The sequence below is a fragment of the Rhinatrema bivittatum genome, chromosome 11, assembly GCF_901001135.1.
Source record: "Rhinatrema bivittatum chromosome 11, aRhiBiv1.1, whole genome shotgun sequence".
Taxonomy (NCBI): Eukaryota; Metazoa; Chordata; class Amphibia; order Gymnophiona; family Rhinatrematidae; genus Rhinatrema; species Rhinatrema bivittatum.
In genome coordinates, this window is record NC_042625.1 from 60958425 (window position 1) to 60982700 (window position 24276).

Below are 24276 nucleotides of genomic sequence, written 5' to 3' on the forward strand. Positions count from 1 at the left end.
ACGCATAAGTGGAGGAATTTTATTAGACATGTGCGCTGAAGCTTTTACCAGTTTTCACAGTTCATTCCCAGTTCACCCAGGTAAGAGAGAGGGCTTCCAAACCCCTTCTTCCCTGCCAGCCCCAACCTATAAAACCTCACTGATCTGCCTAGAATTTTTTGTTCTACAATTTACACATCATCCACAGCAGTAGTAAAGTTATGTGGCAGGAGACCCTAATATGCACGTATTTATGCCTTAATTTCAATGTGAAATTCAGGAACGTCCATGCCTCACCCAGACCACACCTACACCCCACCCCTTTTTGGGAGCTTTTCATTTGTGCGTGTAGTGGCAAGTACATGTGTACTCGGGTGGCTTTTAAAATCCTCTTGGCACACGCCTACCTGACTTGTGTACAAATCTCCCAGTTTTAGCTTGTGCCAGGCTTTTAAAATTCACCTTAAATAGTTTAGTTTTAAATGTCCCAAAAACAAAGCTTCTGTGAGTAGAAAAAAGCTCTTTGATCATAGATGCAGCAACTATAAATTTTGAGGTAATCAAGTTATCATTATTATCAGGTATAAAAGGTTTAGTGATGTTCTTATGCTCACAACTTAAGCATGAAACTCCACATAAAACATCTAGCTAAAACAGCTTAGACCTTTGAAGTACATTATTACCAATAGATACGTTTCAAATGGTACTTCAGTCTCTTGTTCTGATTATTGTAATACTATTTGTGTGGGTTTACCTGAAAAACTAGCTCATGTGTTAGTTAATTCAACACACTGCTGCATGCCTTTTATTGACCTTAACAAAGTTCGATCACATTACTCCATCACTGCATATTTTACATTGGTTGCCTGTGAAGTATAGAGCAAAGTTACATGAAGGCACTCCTTGTGTTCTCCAAAAAAAACCCTAAGATGTAGTCTAGCATGTGCCCTTCATTCTACTAATTAGCATTTATTGCAGGTACCTTCAAATAGAGATTAAAAATCTCAAAAAATATGAGCTACAACTTTTTCTTATGTGGTCCCAGTATGCTGGAATGCACTATGGAAAAGAATGCAGAATGGTGGGTGATCTCCATCAAATGCCTTATGAGGAGAGGTTGAAGAACCCTGAATATGTATACCCTGGAGGAAAGGAGGAGCAGGGGTGATATGATACAGACCTTCAGATACTTGAAAGGTTTTAATGATCCGTGGTCAACAGCAGACCTTTTCCATTGGAAACAATTTAGTAGAACTAGGGGTCACAATTTGAAACTCCAGGGAGGAAGATTTAGAACCAATGTCAGAAAATATTTCTTCACAGAGAGGGTGGTGGATATCTGGAATGACCTTCCAGAAGAAGTGGTGAAAACTAAAACTGTGAAGGATTTCAAAGGAGCATGGGATAAACACTGTGGATCACTAAAGGCTGGAGGATGGAAATGAATGAAAAGAAGCATAGGGGTAGTGGGCATGGGGTAACCTGCAATGAGCGGCATTTACTACCATGGGAAGCTTGATGGGCAGACTGGCTGGACCATTTGGTCTTTTTCTGCTGTCATTACTATGTTACTATCTGTTATTATAGGAAAAAAAGGAAGGCATTGCTTTTCCAAGAGGCGTTTGGGTGAAAACTATTGTAGTTTTATTATTTGACATTTTGTTGTATATTTAATATAAGATTTTATATATGTTTGATTTATAATTTTATGTATGTTTTATGTAAACTGCACTGAACACAAAATTGTATGGAAGTTTTTGTGGTATACAAATGTTTTAAATAAATAATACCAGAATATAATTTTGACCACAGTCAAAACCACGCCAGATGACATAAAAAAAAAATAGAAGCAATTTTTGGTGCTTTGACTGCATTTGAAACCAAATTGATAGGGGTTAAGTAAATCATTCTCCAGGTAGTCAGTAAGTTGTCTTTGAACAATATTTTCAATGATTTTGCTAGGAAAGATAAATTAGATACTGGTCAATAACTAGTTAGACTCATCAGATTACTTGACTCATGTTTCAGTATTGGTGGAACTGATGCTTTTTTGAGTGACTTCCAACAATGATAGATTTACCAATTGTGAAAGAAATGGAGCAATGTGTGAACAGAGATCAGATTTAAAGCACAAAAAGATGGATTTGCTTTTGTTATTATCTGTTGGATTTCTGATGTGGAAGTTTGAGAGAAATTTTCCCAGCACATAATTGGTGTTTGTGAAAATGTCAGAAGGGAGTCTGATAAATGAGGAGTTCCTTGCAAAGATCTTCAATTTTGTTTGTAATAAAAACATGCAAAATCTTGACAACAACTTGGAGATAAACAAGATTTGCTTTTAGAATGGATATTGGAAGAAAGATTAATTGGTTGTTTAACAGTGGAAAATTAAAAATTTGCATGTTGAAGGCAGTATTATAAATTTTGGTGGTGACTTTGTTTTTTTTTTGGCAGTCACTATCCCAATATTTACATAGCTGTGCCTTGTACATTGTCAAATCTGATAATGATTTAGTCTTTCTCCATTTTTGGTAAAAATGGCACAATTTTTGTTTTTCTGCATGTATATTGCAGATAAATCATTTCCTACTGCACATAGGAAATGATGCATGAAGTTAAGGATGTGTTTGTTCTTATGTTAACATTATTAGACAGTAAATTGGTAGCTTTCAGATGTCAGCTCAGAACCGAATGAGTGCTTAGATTGCATTTTTACATTTCAGTAGTTAAGTGCAAGAAAAAAGTAATAGATTTGAGCTAAGAAACTGCACAACTGTGATTTGCTATTCATATAGTGACTACACACAGGTATGCGATACATATGATTGCTAAGGTACAGAATTCTAGGAGCAGCATACGCCCTGGAGAAAACTAGATTCTTTGTAGGTTGTGACACCTTTTAAAGATGTGATAGTATGTGATTTTTCTAGACCATAGACTCCTCAAAGTGATTCTAATCACAGGAAGATGGCATCTTAAGAACATATTGTCAATGCCTCCTGCTATATCAGTCTATTTTCTACAGGAAGTACCGTATTTTTCGCTCCATAAGACGCACCTGACCATAAGACGCACCTAGGATTCAGAGGGGGAAAATTAAAAAAAAAAAAAATTGTGCTAAACCGGCTCTGCGTCTGGGCGTCTTATGGAGCAAATTAGGGGAGTGCATAGCTTTTTTTTTTCTCCCCATTTTGTTTTCGGGTCTGGGGAGGGCCATTTCGGTCCACTCCCCAGATCAGAAAACTTTTCTTTCTCTGGGAACCCCCAAACCCCCCCCCCCTCCCCCCATCCCAACCCTTTAAATTAACAACCTCCACCCCCCTGACCCCCCAAGACCTGCCGAATTAATTTCCTGCAACCCCCCACCCTCCTGACCCCCCCAAGACCTGCCAAACGTCCCTGGTGGTCCAGCGGGGGTCCAGGAGCGGTCCGGGAACGATCTCCTGGGCGTGAGCCGTCGGCTGCCAGTAAACAAAATGGCGCCGACGGCCCTATGCCCTCACTATGTCACTGAGACCGACCGCTGCTATTGGTCGGTCTCAGTGACATAGTGTGGGCATAGGGCCGTCGGCTGCCAGTAAACAAAATGGCGCCGACGGTCCTATGCCCTCACTATGTCACTGAGACCGACCAATAGCAGCGGTCGGTCTCAGTGACATAGTGTGGGCATAGGGCCGTTGGCTGCCAGTAAACAAAATGGCGCCGACGGCCCTATGCCCTCACTATGTCACTGAGACCGACCAATAGCAGCGGTCGGGTCTCAGTGACATAGTGAGGGCATAGGGCTGTCGGCGCCATTTTGTTTACTGGCAGCCGACGGCCCACACCCAGGAGATCATTCCCGGACCCCCGCTGGACCACCAGGGACGTTTGGCAGGTCTTGGGGGGGTCAGGAGGGTGGGGGGTTGCAGGAAATTAATTTGTCAGGTCTTGGGGGGGGGGGTCAGGAGGGTGGGGGGTTGTAGGAAATTAAGTCGGCAGGTCTTGGGGGAGTCGGGGGGGGGGGTGGATTTGTTAGATTTTTGTTTGGTTTTTTTTTTATATTCGCTCCATAAGACGCACATACATTTTCCCCCCCACCTTTGGGGGAAAAAAAGTGCGTCTTATGGAGCGAAAAATACGGTAGCTCACATCTATACATCAATCCTTCTGTAGCAGAGCTTTGTTCAAAAGAATTGTGTTGTGAGAGAGAGCAGGAGCAAGAGGTGCTGGCCCCTTCCCAGCACTCGGAGAGGCTCTTCATTCCCAGCACATCTGCAATAATGACTAGCAGTCCTTTGGAGACCATGGCCTTTATTAATTCACAGGTATTCATAGAATAAAAACCTTTGGTTTGTTAGCATAATCCAATTAGAGCCAAGGATTATCGCTGTTGCTTGTTACCACTGCAGCTGTGATTGCTAATCAGGATTTCTAGGTCATCATTTGTTATGCCACTCCATATTATCTGCTTTCTATAGAAATATTAGCTCTTGTTGTAATATGCAAAATCATGTTCTGGTCGTTGAGAGCTGGTAGAATAGAGGCTCATGACAAAAGATGACCTAGAAAAATAGAAACATAGAAAGTGATGGTAGAAAAGGACCAAACAGTCCATTCAGTCTGCCCAGCAAGCTTATAGTAGCATCTGCTACGCCATACTGGTCACTCCCTTACTTAGTTTCCCAAACCGTCAGTCAGGGCCCTTGCTGGTTGTTGTCTGAATCCAATTCCCTGTTACCTCTTGCAATTGAAATAGAGAGCAATGTTGGAGTTGCATCCAAAGTATCAGGCTTATTGGTTAAGGGTAGTAATAACCACATCAGCAAGTTACCCCCTTGCTTATTTGTCTGCCCCCCCCCCCCCCCATGCTTATTTGTTTTTTCCAGCCCATAAAATCCAATGTCCTTGTTGGTTGCTGTCTGAATCAAATTCCCTTTTTCCTCTATCCCCCTGCCGTTAAAGCAGAGAACAATAATGGAGTTGCATCAACAGTATGAAGGCTTTTTGGTTAAGGGTAGTAACCACCACACCAGCAAGTTTACCCCCATGCACTCTTTTCTTCATTTCGATCCTCAAGCTTTTAGGGACCCACAGTGTTTATCCCATGCCCCTTTGACATCTTTCACCGTTTTTGTCTTCACCACCTCTTCTGGAAGGGTATCCCAGGCATCCATCATCCTCTCTGTGAAGAAGTATTTTCTGATGTTGGTTCTGAGTCGTCCTCCCTGGAGTTTCATTATGTGTCCCCTAGTTCTACTGATTTCTTTCCAACGGAAAAGGTTTGTCAATTGTGCATCATTAAAACCTTTCAGGTATCTGAAGGTCTGTATCATATCTCCCCTGCACCTCCTTTCCTCCACTCCTCCAGGGTATACATATTTAGATCCTTCAACCTCTCCTCATAAATCATTTGATGGAGAACCCCCACCATTTTTGTCGCTCTTCTCTGGACCACCTCCATCCTCTCTATTTCCCTTTTGAGATGCGGTCTCCAGAACTGAACACAATATTCCAGGTGAGACTTCACGAAGGATCTGAAAAAAGGGGACTATCACTTTCTTTTTCTTACTTATTATTCCTCTCTCTATGCAGCCCAACATTATTCTGGCTTTAGCTATTGCCTTGTCACATTGCTTCGCCATCTTCAGATCACTAGACGCCATCACCCCAAGGTCCCTCTCTTGCTCCATGCACAACAGCCCTTCATCCCCCAAGACATATAGCTCTTTTGGATTACCACATCCTAGAAGCATGACTCTGCGCTTCTTGGCATTGAATCTCAGCTGTAAGGAAGTAACAAAGTGGTGGATGCCACAAGAAGTCTTTCTCAAATTTTTATTGAAGGAGACGTAAAATATCATATGCAAGTGCCCGACTCTGGCCGAGTTTCGCCACCAGCGGTGGCTGCCTCAGGGGCTCAACATGTGTCGTGTTTTGATTAATAAATATCCAGGTCTTAAATAAGACTCTACAACAGCTGATTATTAAACAGACTTTGGAAAACATGTACGGGCAGTGGTGCCCCTGCCTCTCATTCACTCCCAAATGCACTGATATTCATGTGCCGATATTATTGAATGCGCTTGCGGTGGCAAGCGTTAGCGGCAACACGTCTATCCCGTATTCACTCAAGCAAAGTGAGTGAGTGAATACGGGATAGACGTATTGCCGCTGACGCTTGCCACCGCAAGCGCATTCAATAATATCGGCACATGAATATCAGTGCATTTGGGAGTGAATGAGAGGCAGGGGCACCACTGCCCGTACATGTTTTCCAAAGTCTGTTTAATAATCAGCTGTTGTAGAGTCTTATTTAAGACCTGGATATTTATTAATCAAAACACGACACAAGTTGAGCCCCTGAGGCAGCCACCGCTGGTGGCGAAACTCGGCCAGAGTCGGGCACTTGCATATGATATTTTACGTCTCCTTCAATAAAAATTTGAGAGAGACTTCTTGTGGCATCCACCACTTTGTTACTTCCTTACGGCTCTACTGGATCGCCTACCCTGTTGCTTTTTGGATTGAATCTCAGCTGCCATATCTTCAACCACCGTTCAAGCTTCCTTAAATCACGTGGCATTCTCTCTATTCCTTCAGGCATGTCCACTCTGTTGCAGATCTTAGTTTCATCTGCAAAAAGACAAACTTTACCTTCTATCCTTTCTGCAATGTCGTTCACAAAGATATTGAACAGGATCGGTTCCAACATCGATCCTTGCGGTACTCCGCTTAACACCGTTCTTTCTTCAGATTAGGTTCCATTTACCATCACACGCTGTCTTCTGTCCGTCATCAGTTTGTAATCAAGGCCACCACCTTGGCGCTCACTCCCAAGCTTCTCATTTTATTCACAAGCCTCCTATGTGGGACTGTGTCAAAAATTGCTGAAATCCAATTTGATGACATCATACACTCTTCCTCAATCCAATTCCTTAGTTACCCATCAAAAATGTCAATCAGAAAGGACCTTCCTCTGGTGATTCCATGCTGCCTCCGGTCCAGCAATTTTGCTGACTGTGGATAGTTCACTGTTCTTTCCTTCAGCAGTGTCTCCATTACGTTTCCCACCACTGAGGTGAAACTAACCGGCCTGTAGTTTCCAGCCTCCTCTCTGCTTCCACTCTTGTGAAGTGGGACCACCACTGCTCTTCTCCAGTCACTCGGCACCACTTCCATTTCCAGGGATCTATTGAACAGGTTGTGCAGCGGACCCACCAGCATGTCTCAGAGCTCCCTCAGTATCCTGGGATGAACCTCATTAGGCCCCATGGCTTTGTCCACTTTCAGTTTGACTAGCTCTTCCCATACATTCTCTTCTGTAAACGGAGTTTTGTCTACTCCACCCCCTCCATTTTCTTGTTAACTAGCAATGGGTCCTTCTCCAGGGTTGTCTTTAGTGAACACCGAACTGAAGTATTTGTTTAATATTTCTGCCATTTCTTCATCTCTCTTCACACATTGATCCTTTTCACCTTACAATTTCACTATACTACTTTGGACTTTTCTCCTTTCTCTGGTGTATCTGAAAAATGTTTTGTCACCTTGCTTTACCTCTTTGTCAGTCCTTTCTTCCGCTTTACTTTTTGCTTTCTTGATTACTTTCTTCGTGTCCCTCAGTTTCACCATTCTTCCTTGTGTTCCTCCCTTTGGGATCCTTTATATTTCTTGAACACTGTTCTATTTGCTTTTATTGTATCAGCCACCTCCTTTGAGAACCAGATAGATTTCATATTTATCTTGCTTTTCTTTACTTTTCTAACATAGAGATTAGTTGCCTTTGCAATTGCTCCTTTTAGTTTGGCCCACTGTTATTCCACCTCTCTCATTTTCTCCCAGCCTTCTAGTTCTCTCTCCAGGTACTTTCCCATTTCAACAAATTCTGTATTTTTGAAATGCAAAACTCGGGTCTTCGTGTGACTTCATATCCTATTGGCAATATCAGACCACATCGTTTGATGATCACTGGTGCTGAGGTGGGCACCCACCCAGACATTATCCCTGTTAGTGAGCACTAAATCGAAAATAGCTCCCTCCCTCGTAGGTTCCATTACCATTTGTTTGAACAGAGCCCCTTGCAGGGCATCCACTATCTTTCTACTTCTGTTAGATTCTGCAGAAGGGATTCTCCAGTCTACATCCGGCAGTTTAAAATCTCCAACAATCACCACTTCTCCCTTCTTTATCACCTTTTGGATGTCTTCAACCAGATCTCTGTCTAGTTCTTCCGTTTGATTCGGAGGCCTATAACCACTCCAGTAAAAATAGATGCACCATTATCCTTTTTTAGGACGGCCCATAATGCTGCTTCTTTACCCCATCTTCCTTGTAGCTCAGTTACTTGGATATCATTTTTGACATAAAGAGCTTCTCCTCCCCCTTTTCTGCCCTCTCTGCCCTTTCTTAACAAGTTGTAGCCTGGTATGACCATATCCCAATCATGAGATTCCGTGAATCATGTCTCCGTGACAGCAACAATGTCCAAGTCTGCCTCCACCATTAGGGCTTGCAGGGCTGGGATTTTATTGCCCAGACTATGAGCATTTGTGCTCATAGCTTTCCAGTTTTTCTCATTCAGGTTACTGCTTTTCTTGGATTTCTTTTGTACCTTATTCAGCTGACGTTTGTAATCCACTTCACCCATTTCCTTTATATTTGGGGGGTGACATTCTTATTTCCTTCTGCCACCCCATCATCTAGTTTAAATGCCTTATGGTATAGGATTTGAATTTATCTCTTAGGATCCTTTTTCCTGCCACAGACAGATGTAAGCCATCTTTGACATAGAGCCTTTTTCTGTTCCATACACGGCCCCCAGCCTCCAATATATCCAAAACTTTGTTGCTTACACCAAGTTTTGAGCCATGCATTGAAGTTATCTATATGGCTTAGCTTCTCTTTCCCCTTTCCATGAACAGGTAACACTTCTGAAAAGACAATAGTCTTTGCCATGTGACTAATCTGCTTCACCAGAGATTAGAAAGCTCTCTGTACCACTTGGATGCCTTTTCTTGCAAGGTCGTTGGTTCTCAGATGGATGATATCAACTTTAGAGTCTTTGCTTTCTTCTTTGATCTATTTAAATAGCATTTCTACCAGCTGATGATCCTGGAAGGCTTTTAGCTGTAGTGTTTCCCTCAAAAAGAGTTCCCAAATTAGTGAAATGGTTCACTGCTAGCCTTGTATATCTCAGCCATAAGGATTTATATATGACATTGTATTATATAAATTACTAGTTCACACATTCATATAATTCTTGAAATTTCAATAAAATGTACAGGGGGGGGGATCATCCTCAAACTAGAATTAACCATCCAGCATCAAGTCAGGAAGAACAGCTGAGCCTGCTTAGGTTTTGTACATTAAATTCTCCCCCACACACACACCTACTGCTGCATCCCAGCCAAAATTTGTCTTGGTAACACATTACTTGCATAAAATTTAGCTAGGTAACTACATAGCTGGACTTCCTCAATACGCTTAAGGTGCTGGGTCTGGGTGGGACGGGTGGGGAGACGGGATGGGTGGGAGTTTATGTCCGATTGCTCTGAGGATTTCAGCTTACCAGGCTGCACACTGTTAAGCTAGATCTCTATGATTTTACACCTGGTTGATGTTGTATTGTTGTATTGTTGAAATTTAATAAAAATATTACAAACAAAAAATTTAGCTAGGTAAAAAGAGATGGTGAATATTCAGCGCTACACAGCTTTTAGTTAGGAAAGTTTTGTTGGAAAAATATGTACCCTGAAGTTAACTGGATAACTTCTATCTGGGTATATTTAGTGGAACACTTATCTGGCTATTTTCCATAAATCCAGACAACTATATCAGGTAAATTTCCTGCTCACTGGCTCATTGAATATCAATGTCTTACTGTAGAAGACTCTAGCTTTGGAAGCAGTGTCTATATTAAAGATTAGTTCTTACCTGGAACAACAGCTGATGTTACTGCAAGAATGCTGGATCAGAAACTATTGTAGTACAGTGATAAATTATTTATTTCATTTATATGCTTCAGAAAAATAGTGTGGTGGTCCCTTTTTTATGTAGACTGCACTGAAACTACACTAATCCTATGACTCCAGCCCTGCTTTTTAATTACCATCCCAAATAATTAAGGACTTTTGAGTTCAGTTTCCTTATGCTTAGGTCGGTCAGTCTTCATAAACTCAAGTATTCAGTTCATCTTAAGAATTTCAAGTACCAGTAATCTATTGTAAAGTCCAGCTATGTCCTTGTCTAGTTCTGCCTTAACCTGTTATTTATTTCATTTTCATGCTTCAGAAAAATAATGTGGTGGTCCCTTTTTAATTTTAGTTTAGCAGTTTCCTCCTACTCCAATGGGATTACAGCTCAATTAGGTGATCCAGCAATATGAGTCTTCAGTCATATCTACCTGGGGATTTTTCCTCTATTTTATATTTTCTCCCAAGCCGTGACTTTGCAGCAACAATCTTCAGCTAGGAGCCATGCAACAGGGCTCCTTCCAGAATACTCCCATCTTGGGCCCCAAGTTCAGCTTCTAAGTGTCACTGTTGTGCAATGACTGTACCTCCACCCAGAAGCTGTGAATGCTACCTCCATGGCATCCCCGATTGACCTGGAGAATAGAGTTCTGGCCAGTGAATCAAACCCATGTCCTTTGCATGAGAGACCAGACTGGCCCAGGCAGCAGCTATTTCTAAGCAATCTTGTGAAAGATATTTTCTCCTATGACAAGCAGGATGATAATGCTCATATATGGGTGACATCATCAGATGGAGCTCGGCACGGAAAACTTGTGTCAAAGTTTCTAGAACTTTGATTGGCACACTGAGCATGCCCAGCATGCCCTAATCCACGCGTGCACATGGGGTCCCTCTTCAGTCTCTTTCCATGGACCTTTCATTTCGCTTGTGCTCTTTTCTACTGAAAAACTTTCTACTGTGGGATTTTTTCATCCTTTTCTTGCAACGGATCCCTCTCTGTTCTCTCTGCCTTAGTCAGTCCCTGTGGCGCAGTAAGTGTCTTCCTTTTTGTGGTTGGTTCCTGCATTGGTGGTACTTCGGTGCCCGCTGGTCATTGGCCATTTTCCCATTATCGTTATGGTGTTGTCAGGTTTTTGTAGGTGCCCCCAGTGTCCCCAGACTATGTCCATCATGGATCCACACGATGTGTGCATTCTTTGCCTGGGGGCATCCCACGATGTTCGGGGGTGTCCTTTTTGCAACCCAATGTCCTCCAAAGGCCGGTGTGCCCATTTTGATAAAATGGAGAAGCTGTTCGGCTCAAAGAAAACCAGAATCTTCGATGTCTGTGTCAGTGTCATCAACACCGAGGGATCGGGGGGGGGGAACCGATGGACACTGATCTCTCAACATTGACCCCTCCACTGGTGCCGCCAGGAGGCAGGGAATCTGCTATCCTCCAGGTCGAGGATGTCTGAATTTTCAACTATCACCTCATCGTGGGGGAAAGACCAGGCTGAGCATCAAGGGAAAGCTTGTAAACATCGCCACCCATCTCTGTCGGCGTACGGAACCAGGCTTGGGTTGGCACTGGTTCTTGCTGCGAGGAGGTTGTACCCTCTATCGATGCCGGGTGTCCGAGACGGTCCCCACCTATCCTGGTGTTGGATACTGATGACCTTCATGGCTCTGAGGAGGATCGGGCCACTCCTCCTCCTCCTCCTCCATCCCAGCCGGTCCTGGTGTCAGTGGTCTTCAAGGAGGAGATGGAGCGCATGGTGAAACTGGCTGTGGATCGAGCCCTATGGGGTATCGAGCCGGTGCTGCCACCATGGCCGATGCCCACAGCGTCCCTGCTGGAGCCGCTGTTGGAGTGCCTCGATGTCCACCTGGGCATTCCTCCGACTCAGCACCGGTGTCCCGAGGGCCATTGGGTTCCCATGGGGCACAGTTGCTTCTTCCTCCCCGATGCTGTCCTCATTCATGGCTCCTCTGATGAGGAAAGTCCATCGGGGCCAGTGGCACCATTGTGAACCCCCACCCCACAGCCAGCATTGCTCGGTCTGCCTGTGGGGTCATCAGAACCATCAGGGCCAATGATGCCTTCAGTGCCTGGGACTCGGGCTGTGGGCAGAAAACCCGGGCCTTCATCCCCAGCGGTTTTTAGTGAGGATGATACCCGTTATGACCCTGGGGGGATGATGCCACCTCTGACTCCTCTTCAGAGGACTCCGATGGCCTCCCTTCAGACCCATCTCTGGAGAATCATTGGAGGTCCCCGCCCAAGGACTTAACATTTGCGGGGTTTGTTTGGATGATCGCAGAGGCTATTCCATTCCAAATGCTGATGGAAGATGAAGCCAGACATAAAATGCTGGAGATTCTCCAGTTTGTGGATGCCCCGAAGGAGATTGTGGCTGTCCCGGTTCACAAAATCTTCAAGGAACTGCTCCTGAGGATTTGGGACCCACCCCCTTACCATGCCTCCTATGAGCAGAAAGGCGGATGGGGTGTACTTAGTCCAGCATACTACTGGCTTTGAGAGGTGCCAGCTCCCGGACCAATTGGTGGTGGTTGAGTCCTGCTTAAGAAGGCCAAGCACTCCCAAACTCATGCTTCAGCTCCTCTGGGGAAGGAGTACAAAGTACTGGATGTGCTGCAAAGGAAGGTCTTTCAGGGTGCCATGCTGATAGCCCGAATTGCTTTCTACCAGCTCTATATGACTCGGTACTCTCATAACCTGTGGAAACAGGTTCAGGTTATGGCCAATAGACTGCCGCAGCAGCAGCAAGAGGCCTTCCAGGCAGTCACACAATAGGGCCTTGAGTGCAGGAAGCATGAGGTGTGTTCCACCCACGATTTGTTTGGGTCAGAAGCGAGGATCAGGGCCCGCTGGATGGCTTGGTTCCAGGCCTCAGACCTACGCCCAGAGGTGCAGAAGAGGCTCACTGATTTGCCATGTATGGGTGAGAACCTCTTTGGCGATAAGGTGAGGGATGCAGTGGCCCAGCTACGGAATCACCATGAGATCCTCCAGCATCTCTCGACCAGCATCTCTCCGATCCACCGACCTTGGCCAGGAGGTCAGATGGGCAGGGCCAAAGGAGGTCTTTCATCAGAGGAGATATTACCCTCCTGCCTCTCCCGTTTGCAGAGGGTGGGCTCTAGGGGCTGCTTCAGACAGTAGCGAGTTCCCAAGCCCCAGCCAAGCCCTGCTACGGTGTTTTGACCTGTTGAGAGGGAGTAAGTCAGCCGCCCGTTCCCTTGACGTCGGAATCCCCGATCGGAGGTCAGCTGCAGTTCTTCGCGAATCATTGACCCAATGTTAGCTCAGACCAGTGGGTCCTGTACATTGTTTGTCAGGGGTACAGGCTGAATCTTCTGGATGTCCCACCAGATTTGCCTCTGAGGCCCTTTTGAGGGCCAGCAGCGTGTCAGGAGATCCTTTTGGCGGAGCTCTCCGCCCTCATAACAGCCAAGGCGGTTGAGCCTGTTCCTCCAAGACAATGGGGACGGGGTTTTTTTACTCCCGGTATTTTCTGATTCAAAATAAAACAGGGGGTCTCCATCCCATCCTGGACCTGAGAGCCTTGAACAAGTTTCTAAAAAGAGAAAAGTTCAAGATGGTTTCTCTGGGCACCTTGATTCTCCTCCTGCAAATAGGGGACTAGCTATGCTTCCTCGATTTAAAAGACTCCTGCACTCACATCGAGATCTTCCACGATCACAGGAAGTATCTCAGGTTTGTGGTGGGCAAGCACTACTTCCAGTACAGAGTGTTGCCCTTCGGTCTGGCCTCCGCACCACACGTTTTCACCAAGTGAAGTCCATGCCAGACTCACTAAAAGGAGCTATCGTAAAACCAATTTTAAAGAAAAAAAAAACAGCGACCCACATATCCTGGACAACTACAGACCAGTTTCAGACTTACCCCTAATTGCAAAATTAATAGAAAAAACTAAAATCAACTAACGGAACACTTAGCAAGAATATCCTGTATCATTCACAACATGGCTTTCATAATAACTACAGCACAGAAACACTTTTGCTTTCACTAACAGACATCATGAGATGTTTCGACAGAGGGAAACACTACATTCTAATGATGCTAGACTTGTCAGCGGCATTTGATACAGTAAATCATGACATACTATTAAACAGATTAGAAGAAATAGGATTAAGCAACAAAACGATCAACTGGTTCAGATCATACCTAAATAACAGATACTTCTAAGTACAGATTAAAGACGTAACATCAGATAGAATTAACCTTCAAAAGGAGTACCTCAGGGTTCAGCCTTATCCGCTACACTCTTCAATATATACCTATTGCCATTATGTCACCTGCTAGCTGGTCTGGGCATTACACGTTACATATACGCTGATGATATTCAATTAATACTACCAATCGAGGACAGAATTGAAAAAACTTTAAACATAGCTAACATGTATCTAGATATCATAAAACAGCTATTAAACCAAATGGAATTAGTCATTAACATAGAGAAAACAGAATTCCTACATTTAGAACGTAAAAACATAGAGATCATTCAAAACCCAATCACACTCAAAAACAACCAAAAAATAGAATTAACAGAGAAAATACGGAACCTCGGAGTAATAATTGACACGGAATTAAACATGAAACAACATATATCTTTAAAAGTAAAGGAAGGATACGCCAAACTCATGATTCTCAGAAGACTAAAACCACTACTAACGACCACCAACTTTCGATCAGTATTACAAGCTTTAATTTTTGCAAACACTGACTACTGTAATGCCTTACTTCTAGGTTTACCATACAACACACTAAGACCACTCCAAATACTACAAAACACTGCTGCAAGAATTCTGACTGGTAAAAGTAAGAGAGACCACATCACCAAAACCCTAGCTGAATTACACTGGCTACCCATTGAGCAAAGAATACAATACACAAAACACTATGTACCATACATAAGCTAATACATAACGAAAAAGCAGAATGGCTGAGCACAGCCCTTCGCGTACACGTCCCTCACAGAAACCTGAGATCAGCCAACAAAGCACTCCTAACAATTCCATCAGTCAAAACAGCAAGACTAACCCAAGTGAGTGAAAGGGCGCTATCATTAGCAGGACCCATACTTTGGAACACCATGCCTTTAGAAATCAGATTACATCAAAATCTTTAGAAAAAGTCTAAAAACATGGCTCTTTAGATAGGCTTATCACAAAGAGAATGGAGAATAGAAACCAGGTCAGTACAGAGAGCGGACACTAAATCACCCACACACATCTCCTTAATCCATATGTGTGGTACTAATTTTATTTTTTTCTCTATCCACTAAAGCAGAGCTTTCCAAACTTTTCATGTTGGTGACACACTTTTTAGACAAACATAATTTCACGACACGGTAATTCAATCTACTAGTAAACCAGAGGTTAAAGGTTAAACGAACGAAACATATTTCGACAATTTATGTATGTTTCCTTAAATATATACATAAATAAAATGTTTCACGACACAACCTATCTCATGAAAACCTTAAATTTATATTAAAAATATATATTCCAAGATTCATGTTATTGTTATAATTTATGAGAAACAATAATAAAACAAATTGTCTGTCCCCCACACACTCATCTCTCTCCTCCCCCAGCACATGTCTGTCCCCCCAGCACGTTTGCCCCCCACTCACTCATCTCTCTCTCCCCAGCACATGTCTGGCCCCCACACTCATGTACCTCGTCTTTTTGATTGTTGCCAGTTAAGTGCTTCACTCCCTTCCATGATCACCAGACACTGCTGCTTGCAGTCAGTACTCCTCATGGCCAGGCCTCATCGGCAGCAGCAGCCAATGCAAGGATGGCTGGGCTCGTTCCACCCACCAAGCCCCCCCAAAAAACGCGATTGACAGCAAAAATCACCCAATAATAAGCAACCCATAAACTGAAAAAAAAAAAGTGAATCTCTAGAAAAAAAAAAGCCCAAACTCGCATCAGAGTTGACCGGGCTTGCGCGACACACCTGCACACTGCAGGCGACACACTAATGTGTCCCGACACACAGTTTGGAAAGCTCTGCACTAAAGGATAAGATTTAAGTATTAAGCTATTACTGTATTCAAAATGGATACAGATAGAATTGGACTCAATTCATCACATTTACAAAATTATAATTTTTTATAAAGCTATGTTACCGAAACTTTTTGGCACCTGTTTATTGATATAATTCAATATATTTAGTAACATTAATTTATGTGCCTTATTGTTAACTGTTGTGACAGTACCTATCTTAACGACGGTATAGAAAAGATTTTAAATAAAAATAAATAAATAAATAAAAGTGTCTGGCCGAGGTAGGGGTGCACCTTCACCGGTTGGGAGTGCAGTTCTTCTACTACCTGGATGACTGGTTGGTCAAGAGCACTACCCAGGCAGGTGCGACACAGTCCCTATATTTAACCATCCTGGTGTTGGAATTGCTGGGGTTCGTTATCAAATTCCCGAAGTCTCATCTCTGCCCATCACCTCAGCTGGACTTCATTGGTGTTCTGCTGGACATGGCTCAGGCGAAGGCCTTTCTGCCCCACGCCAGGGCATTTACTTTGGCATCCATTGCAGGAGTAATGCAATGTAATCAGCAGGTCTCAGTGCGGCAAATGTGACTGTTGGGCCATATGGCCGCAACAGTCCATGACACTCCTTGGGCACGCTTGCACATGCACAGAGCCCAGTGGACCCTGAGGTCCCAGTGATAGCAAGCCACCCAGAGCCTCCAGGTGCACATCAGCATTGCTCTGTCCCTTTGGAACTCCTTGTCCATGGTGGGGGAGTCTGTCCAGATTGGTGCGGGGAGTGAAGTTTCAATCTCTCCCTCCCCAAATTGTTCTCACTACGAATGTGTCCCATCTTGGGGTGGGGAGCCCATGTGGAAGGGCTCTGCACCCTGGGCTCTGCACCCAGGGGGTCACGAGATCGTTCCTCTTGTGCCAGGAAGCAGTCCAGATCTGGTCTTGGGTCCTATCATGGGGGATCATGCTCCGAGTCGCGTATCTAGCTGGAACAGAGAATGTGGTAGCAGGCCACTTAAGTTGAACCTTCACACCCCAAGAGTGGTTCCTGAACCAAGCAGTGGCAAATTGGATCTTACGCCTCTGGAGTCTCCTGAACATGGATCTGTTCACATCCCCCTGCAACAGGAAGGTGGCCCAGTTCTGTTCCTTGTACAGGGGGGGGAACGGCTTATCGGCCTTGGATGCTTTTACCCGCGATTGGGGCCAGGGCCTCCTGTATTTGTATCCTCCGAATCTTCTGGTGACGAAGACTTTCCTTAAGCATCGGCAGAACCATGGGACTATGATCCTCATAGCCCCTCATTGGCCGAAGCAGGTCTGGTTCCCATTCCTATGGGATCTCTCCCTCCTGGAACCGATCAGCCTGGGGACCTCTCCAGATCTCATCACTCAGGATCAGGGCAGGCTGCGGCATCCCAACCTCCAGCCCCTGTCGATCATGGCCTGGATGTTGAGAGGTTAATTCTGCAGCCCCTTGACCTTTCTGAGAATGTGTCGGGTCCTGGTGGCTTCCAGGAAGCCTTCCACCTGGAAGTCTCTTGGGCTCAAGTGGAGGAGAGTTTCCATGTGGTGTGGGCAATATGGCCTAGACTCCTTCTCTTGCTCCACTCCCAAACTGTTTGATTACCTCCTGCACCTTTCAGATCCTGGTCTGAAATGTAACTCTGTTAGAGTGTATTTGAGTGCGATCAGTGCCTACCACCATGGTATGAATGGTTCTCCTATCTCTGTCTAACCTATAGTGGGTCGATTTATGCGTGGGCTGCTTCAGTTGAAAACCTCCCCTGAGACCCCCCCCCCCCCCCCCCCACTTTGTCTTGGGACCTCAGTGTGGTTTTGGCTCAGTTGATAAAAGCTGCTTTCAAACCGCTGAGGTCCTGCAACCTAAACTACATGACCTGGAAGGTCATATTTTTTATGGCGGTCACTTCAGCACACAGTCAGTGAGCTTCAGGCCTTAGTGACCTACCCACCATACACAAAGTTTTTTCATGATCGAGTGGTTCTCTGAACGCACCCTAAGTTCCTTCCCAAGGTGGTGACAGACTTACACCATAATCAGTCGTCCCGCCTACCTTATTTTCCAAGCCTCACTTGCACCAGAGCAAGCGGGCTCTGCCCAGTTTGGATTGCAAGAGGGCCTTGGCCTTCTATCTGGAGTGGACAGAAGAACATAGCAGTTCACACAACTCTTTATCTCCTTTGACAAGAATAGATTGAGAGTTGCTGTTGACAAGCAGACTCTGTCCAATTGGCTGGTAGATTGCAGCTCCTTCTGTTATGCTCAGGCGGGTCTGCAGCTTAGGGGCCATGTCAAGGCTGACTCTGTTAGAGCCGTGGCAACGTTGGTGGCCCACCTGTGTGCAGTTTCTCTGGTGGAGATCTGCAATGTGGAAGTCGCTAGACGTTTGCCTCTCATTGCCTGGATAAGGATGTTCTGCGCGACAGTAGTTTCAGCCAGTCCATCCTCCGGAATCTCTTTCAGCTGTAAAACCCACCTCTTCCTGCCTAGGGCCCTTTTTTTCGGGTTCAGGCTGTCTTCCTGTGTTACCAATAGCACCAATGTTGTTGTGTCCATTGTCACCTGGTTAGCTGTCTATTGGGAACAGCCTGCAGCTAGGGTTTCACCCATATGTGAGGGCTACCATCCTGCATGTCCTAGGAGAAAGCAGAGTTGCTTACCTGAAACAGGTGTTGTCCTAGGACAGCAGGATGTTAGTCCTCACTAAACCTGCCCACCTCCCCATGGAGTTGGGTTTCTCCTCTGTTTGTTTATTTTTTGTTTTGTAATTATATGTTACGAGACTGAGGAGGGACCCCGTGTGGATTAGAGCATGCTGGGCATGCTCAGTGAGCCAGTCAAAGTTCTAGAAACTATGACACAAGTTTTCCATGCCTGGTTCCATCTGATGATGTCACCCATATGTGAGGACTAAATCCTGTCTGTCCTAGGAGAACACCCGTTAAAGGTAAGCAACTCTGCTATCACTGTGGGATAAGGGGTAGGCAAATGTTTTTTTATAGTAAGAATCTAGATAACTGTGATTAGACTAATCCAATGGAATCCAGCTCAGCACTGGTTTCATCTTGAAACAATAAATGTCATCATAGCACAAAGTACCACTTATTTTACTGTTCTTACCCATATTTTATGTGCATTTCTTGCAGTAATGTACCTAGCGTTGGGAGTCTAACTGATCAAGACTATATCCAGATGAACACTCCCCAGATGAACACACCAGTGGCGACAAACAGCACTGCCCCAGCCAGCAATAGTGGGGCTGGAGTCTTGCCATCTCCAGCAACCCCTCGGTTTTCTGTCCCTACACCCCGCACTCCCAGGACACCAAGGACTCCCAGGGGTGGGGGCACAGCAAGTGGGCAAGGATCTGTCAAATACGATAGCACAGATCTGTGCTCACCAGCCTCCACACCCTCCACTACACGACCATTGAACTCTGTGGAACCAGCCACCATACAGCCAATCCCAGAGGCTCACAGCCTGTATGTCACACTGATCCTTTCTGATTCTGTGCTCAATATCTTTAAAGATCGCAACTTTGATAGCTGCTGCATCTGTGCCTGTAACATGAACATCAAAGGTGCAGATGTAGGGCTCTACATCCCAGACTCTTCCAATGAGGATCAGTACCGCTGCACCTGTGGCTTTAGTGCCATCATGAACCGCAAACTGGGTTACAACTCTGGGCTCTTCATTGAGGATGAACTGGATATCTTTGGTAAGGCTTCTGATATTGGGCAGGCTGCTGAGAGGAGATTGATGATGTGCCAGACCTCCTTTCTTCCTCAGGTTGGGGAGGAAGCCAAAAGAGATCAAGAACCAGCCACAAATATCTTACTATTGCTCCAGAACCAGTGCACGCAGCCTTTCACCTCTCTGACCTGCCTAGATTACATCTCTTCCAGCAACAGAGAGACTTTCCCTACTGTCAACTGGAGCTATGACAAGGTGCAGGCAGAGAGTAGTGACTCCTGGATTGAGTGTTTTAATGCTCTTGAACAGGGCCGGCAGTATGTGGATAATCCCACAGGTGGCAAAGTAGACGAAGCTCTCGTAAGAAGCGCAACTATCCACCTCTGGCCTCACACCAATGGTAGGAGTCCCAAGATAGGGATTTCTGTATCTTTTTGTTTTTGTTTTAAAATGTATGCATAAGTTTGATACAATAAGATATATATTTAAAGATCAAGAAAATTAGTGTTTCTTTAATTTCAATTCTCAATTTCCGTAACCTTTTTGGAGTATTAAATTACTGCTTATATGTTATACGCCAAACAACCATGTTAGAAGATGAAAAGTAAGTATCCAGGGTTCTCTGTGGTATTGTTTATGTTCCTGGAGTTGACCATGAATGAGGCTTTAATGCTCAATCACACCACAAAACTGGATTGCAATGTTAAGACACCTACACTGACACATACTATGCAATATTACTAAAAGTGCGCACAGCCAGTATTGACAACAATTTTTTTTCATAATATTTCTAAGTATAATTCTTTTAGGAGGGGGGAGAAACTGTAATCTTGCAAGTCACATGATTTGCTATAAGTAGCCATGTTTTAGAAAGTGTCAAAAATCACCACAGCTGTCGCATTTTCTGTGTATGAGACATCATTTATAACATAGCCTATATGAACTAATCAGCTCTAATATTTGTGAGGCAGTTTGTGATGTCTTTTTAAATATCTTTACAGCTCTGTAATGTTCAATACTTACATTCTAGGAAGATGCAGATAGTTTAGACATCATCATATTAATGGTTGAAATTTGCAGTAGGCCAAAGCTGACATTTTGGGACCAGGCTGCCACAATGTGGAGATCTGCTGACCTCATACGCCAACAGAATTTCTTAGTCTGTTGTCTCCTGCTGAGCTGTTTCTGCATCTTTAATTCGGGTTGCAAAATGTATTTATTACAGTTGACTAAGGTAATCTTGAAGCCTGCTATTAAGAATATAAGATTTGCCATACTGGATCAGACCAGAGTTCATCAAGCACAGTATCCTTTTTCCAACTGTGGTCAATCCAGGTCACAAGAACCTGGCAGGAACCCAAAAGGTTGATAGTTTCCATGCTGCTTATCCCATGAAAGAAGGGCAGATGATAAGGAGAAGACACCATGAAGGAAGAAGGATGATGAGGAGAAAAAACACCATGGAGGGAAGGGGAGTCGAGTCACAATGGAAATGAAGGAGAGGAGATGCCATGAAGGAAAGAAGGGAGAAGAAGAGACTCCACAAGGGAAGGAAGAAGCAGGAGAATAGAGGCCATGAGGGATGAGGAAGGAAAGAAGAAACATCATAAGGGATATAGGAAGGGGGAGAAGAGACATCTTAAAGAAAGGAGTGAGGAGGGAGAATAGATACCATGAAGGAAAAGGAGAGGAGAAAGATGAGAGAAAAAGCCTTGAAAGGAGAAGAGGAAAAGAAGACACCATGATGAATGAGAGGAATAGTGGAAGCACCATGAAGGAAAGGAGTAGAAGGAATACCATGAAGGATAAAAGAGAAGAATTCTACTACTACAAGAGATGGGATGAGAGGGAGAAAAGATGCAATCAGAGGAGGAAAAAGAGGCCATCAAGAAAGAAGAGCATTGAAGAGATACTATGAGAAAAAGGAGTGGGAGGAAAAGACACTGTGAGAGAAGGAGCAGAGAGGCAATGAGATATTAGGGAAAATAAATGATGAACAAGGAAAGAAACAATAGAGGACAGAGAGGTTGTTTTTGTCTCTATAACCATTTTTCTCACAGGACAAGCAGGATGGTAGTCCTCACATATGGGTGACATCATCAGGATGGAGCCCAATCATGGAACACTTTTGTCAAAGTTTCTAGAACTTTGACTGGGTACTGGACATGCCCAGCATAGCACCAACCCCGCATCCAGCAGGAGTCCCCCTTCAGTCTTCTTTTTTCCATGCAGCAGTAGCCACACTGGTTAAGGAGCTCTTCAGAGATTCCTGACAGGAATTTTTCCTCACGGAACTTTTTCAAAAAATTTCAAATAATTATACCCCACGGCGTCCCCTTATCGATACCTTTGCTCTGCGATCGAATGGTAATTTTTTTACCGGCTTGCGGTCGATTCCCATTGAGTTTTTCCTTTGCGGCTTACCGGCCATCGACCGCAACGCAACTAAATTTTTGTCGAGGCCATGACGTCTGGTTTCCGTCAGTGCCCCGACTGCACTCGAACAGTGTCCATCACTGACCCTCACACGGTCTGTGTGATGTGTCTGGGGTCCGACCATGATGTCCTTACTTGCATCAAATGTGCCCAAATGACACCAAAGGGTCGCAAGTCTAGGCTGGAGAAGATGGAACTTCCAGCAACGATTCCATCGATAGCTTCGACGTCATCCGAACCAGTACCATCAACTTCGCGCCAGCACCAGGAAACCGCTGCTGCCTGACCGGCTTCGATGACTCCGCAGGTGTCGACCCCCTCTGTTCCTCCTCAGGAAAAAGACGGAGGAGAACATCGAGAAAAACATAGACACCGCCATCGGAAAGCTCAGGCCACCGATACAGGCAAACCCTCGGCATCGACGTCGTCTGAGCCAACGACAAAGAAGTCCCGTACAGAAAAGGCCCCATCCTCTTCTGTTTCTGGGTCACTGAGGCGTTCCCCACCTGGACAGGTGCCGGGAGCCATGACTCCACTTTCACCGGTGGATCCGCCAGCTCCGCCTGTGCTGCCTCCTACTCCGGAACCGGGTATCCATGCCCCAGATTTCCGTGAGGAATTGGATCGGATGATCCAAGAGGCCATCGGTAAAGCACTCCAGTGGTTCAAACCTCCATCGATGCCAGTGCCGGTTCCCGAGCCAGCCACCGATTCGATACCCAAGGTGCTTGCACCGCTATTGGCAAGAATGGATGCATTAATCGGTGCCCTTCCACCAGTGGATCCGAGATAACCGATGGCCTCAATTCCTTCCTCACAGATACCCTTGTCATCGGAAGAAGAAGAAGAAGAAACACCGATCTCCATTCCACCTTCGGGAGTGCTGCCATCGATGTTGCCAATTCCATCGGTGCCTCCATCGATGCCTCTGATGCCACCCTTGATGCCATTTATGCCTTCGATTCTGTCTCTGAGGCCATCGATGCCTAGGCCCGGGTCTTACGGGATAACACCGTTACTCCCTTCTGATGAACATATGTGAGCTGGTGATGAGCCTTACGATCCTTGGTCTGATGATTCGTCCCAGGATACTGATTATCTTCCTTCACAGCCCTCTCCTCCTGATGAAAGGAAGTGTTCTCCTCCAGAGGACTGTATCAACTTTGCTCCAAAGGAAATCATGTCTATCCCTATTCATGAAATCCTTCTGGACCTTGTAAAGAGAAATTGAGAGCACCCTGGCTCTGTGGCACCTGTCAACTGTAAGGCAGATGCCACCAACTTAATTCAGTCAGCCCCTGGCTTCCAGAGAACTCAATTAGATCATCACTCAGTGGTTGTGGAGTCAGCCCAGAAGAGGGGCACGATGCTCCAAACCTCATTCTTCCATTCCTCCAGGAAAGGAACAAAAGTTCCTGGATGCATTTGGAAGACGTGTATTCCATGGCTCAATGCTGATCTCTCGCATTGCTTCCTATCAATTGTACATGTCCCAGTACAACAAGGCCCTGTTCACTAAGATTCAGGAATTTGCTGAAGCCTTACCTCTGCAATTCCAGGACCAGCTTCATACCCTAGCACAAAAAGGCCTAGATGCTGGCAGACATGAAGTACGGTCTGCATATGACATCTTCGACACTGCCTCCAGAGTTTCGGCAGCAGGAATTAGTGTGAGGAGATGGGCCTGGCTAAAGTCTTCAGACCTCAGACCAGAAGTACAGGACAGGTTAGCTGACTTGCCCTGTGCTGGGGATAATCTTTTTGGAGAAAAGATTCAAGAACCAGTGGTACAGCTCAAGGATCACCAAGAGACTCTGCGCCAGCTCTCCTTACCTGCCTTCTGATCTCTCTTCCTCTTCCAAAAGATCCTTTAGGAGAGACTCCAAAAGACAAGTCTACCGGCAAAGGAGATACTATCCCCCGGCGTCCAGGGGTCGGTGTTCTAAGCCTTACCAAAAAAGCCAACCCAGGCAACCTCGAGTACAGAAGTCACAGCCAGCCCCCCAGCCAGGTCCAGCATCTGACTTTTGTCTCCTTCCTAGAGAGCAGTACCCAGCCTCCACTTCCGGCTATTCCCGTCAGAGGCCAGTCGTGCCTCTTCTCCAAGCCTTGGCACACAGTCACCACAGATCAGTGGGTATTCGCTGTAGTA

The 24276-nt window shown here is 45.0% G+C and overlaps 1 protein-coding gene across 2 annotated transcripts in view; it reads left to right on the plus strand.

Annotated features, from left to right (window-relative positions):
* The window catches only part of MED13L (mediator complex subunit 13L), a 667498-nt gene that overhangs the window by 548886 nt on the left and 94336 nt on the right, over positions 1-24276 (plus strand). For both annotated transcript variants that reach the window (XM_029619261.1, XM_029619262.1), the window contains one exon: positions 19142-20088. In XM_029619261.1, the coding sequence (XP_029475121.1) occupies positions 19142-20088 (947 nt within the window). The remainder of the gene's footprint in view (positions 1-19141; positions 20089-24276) is intronic.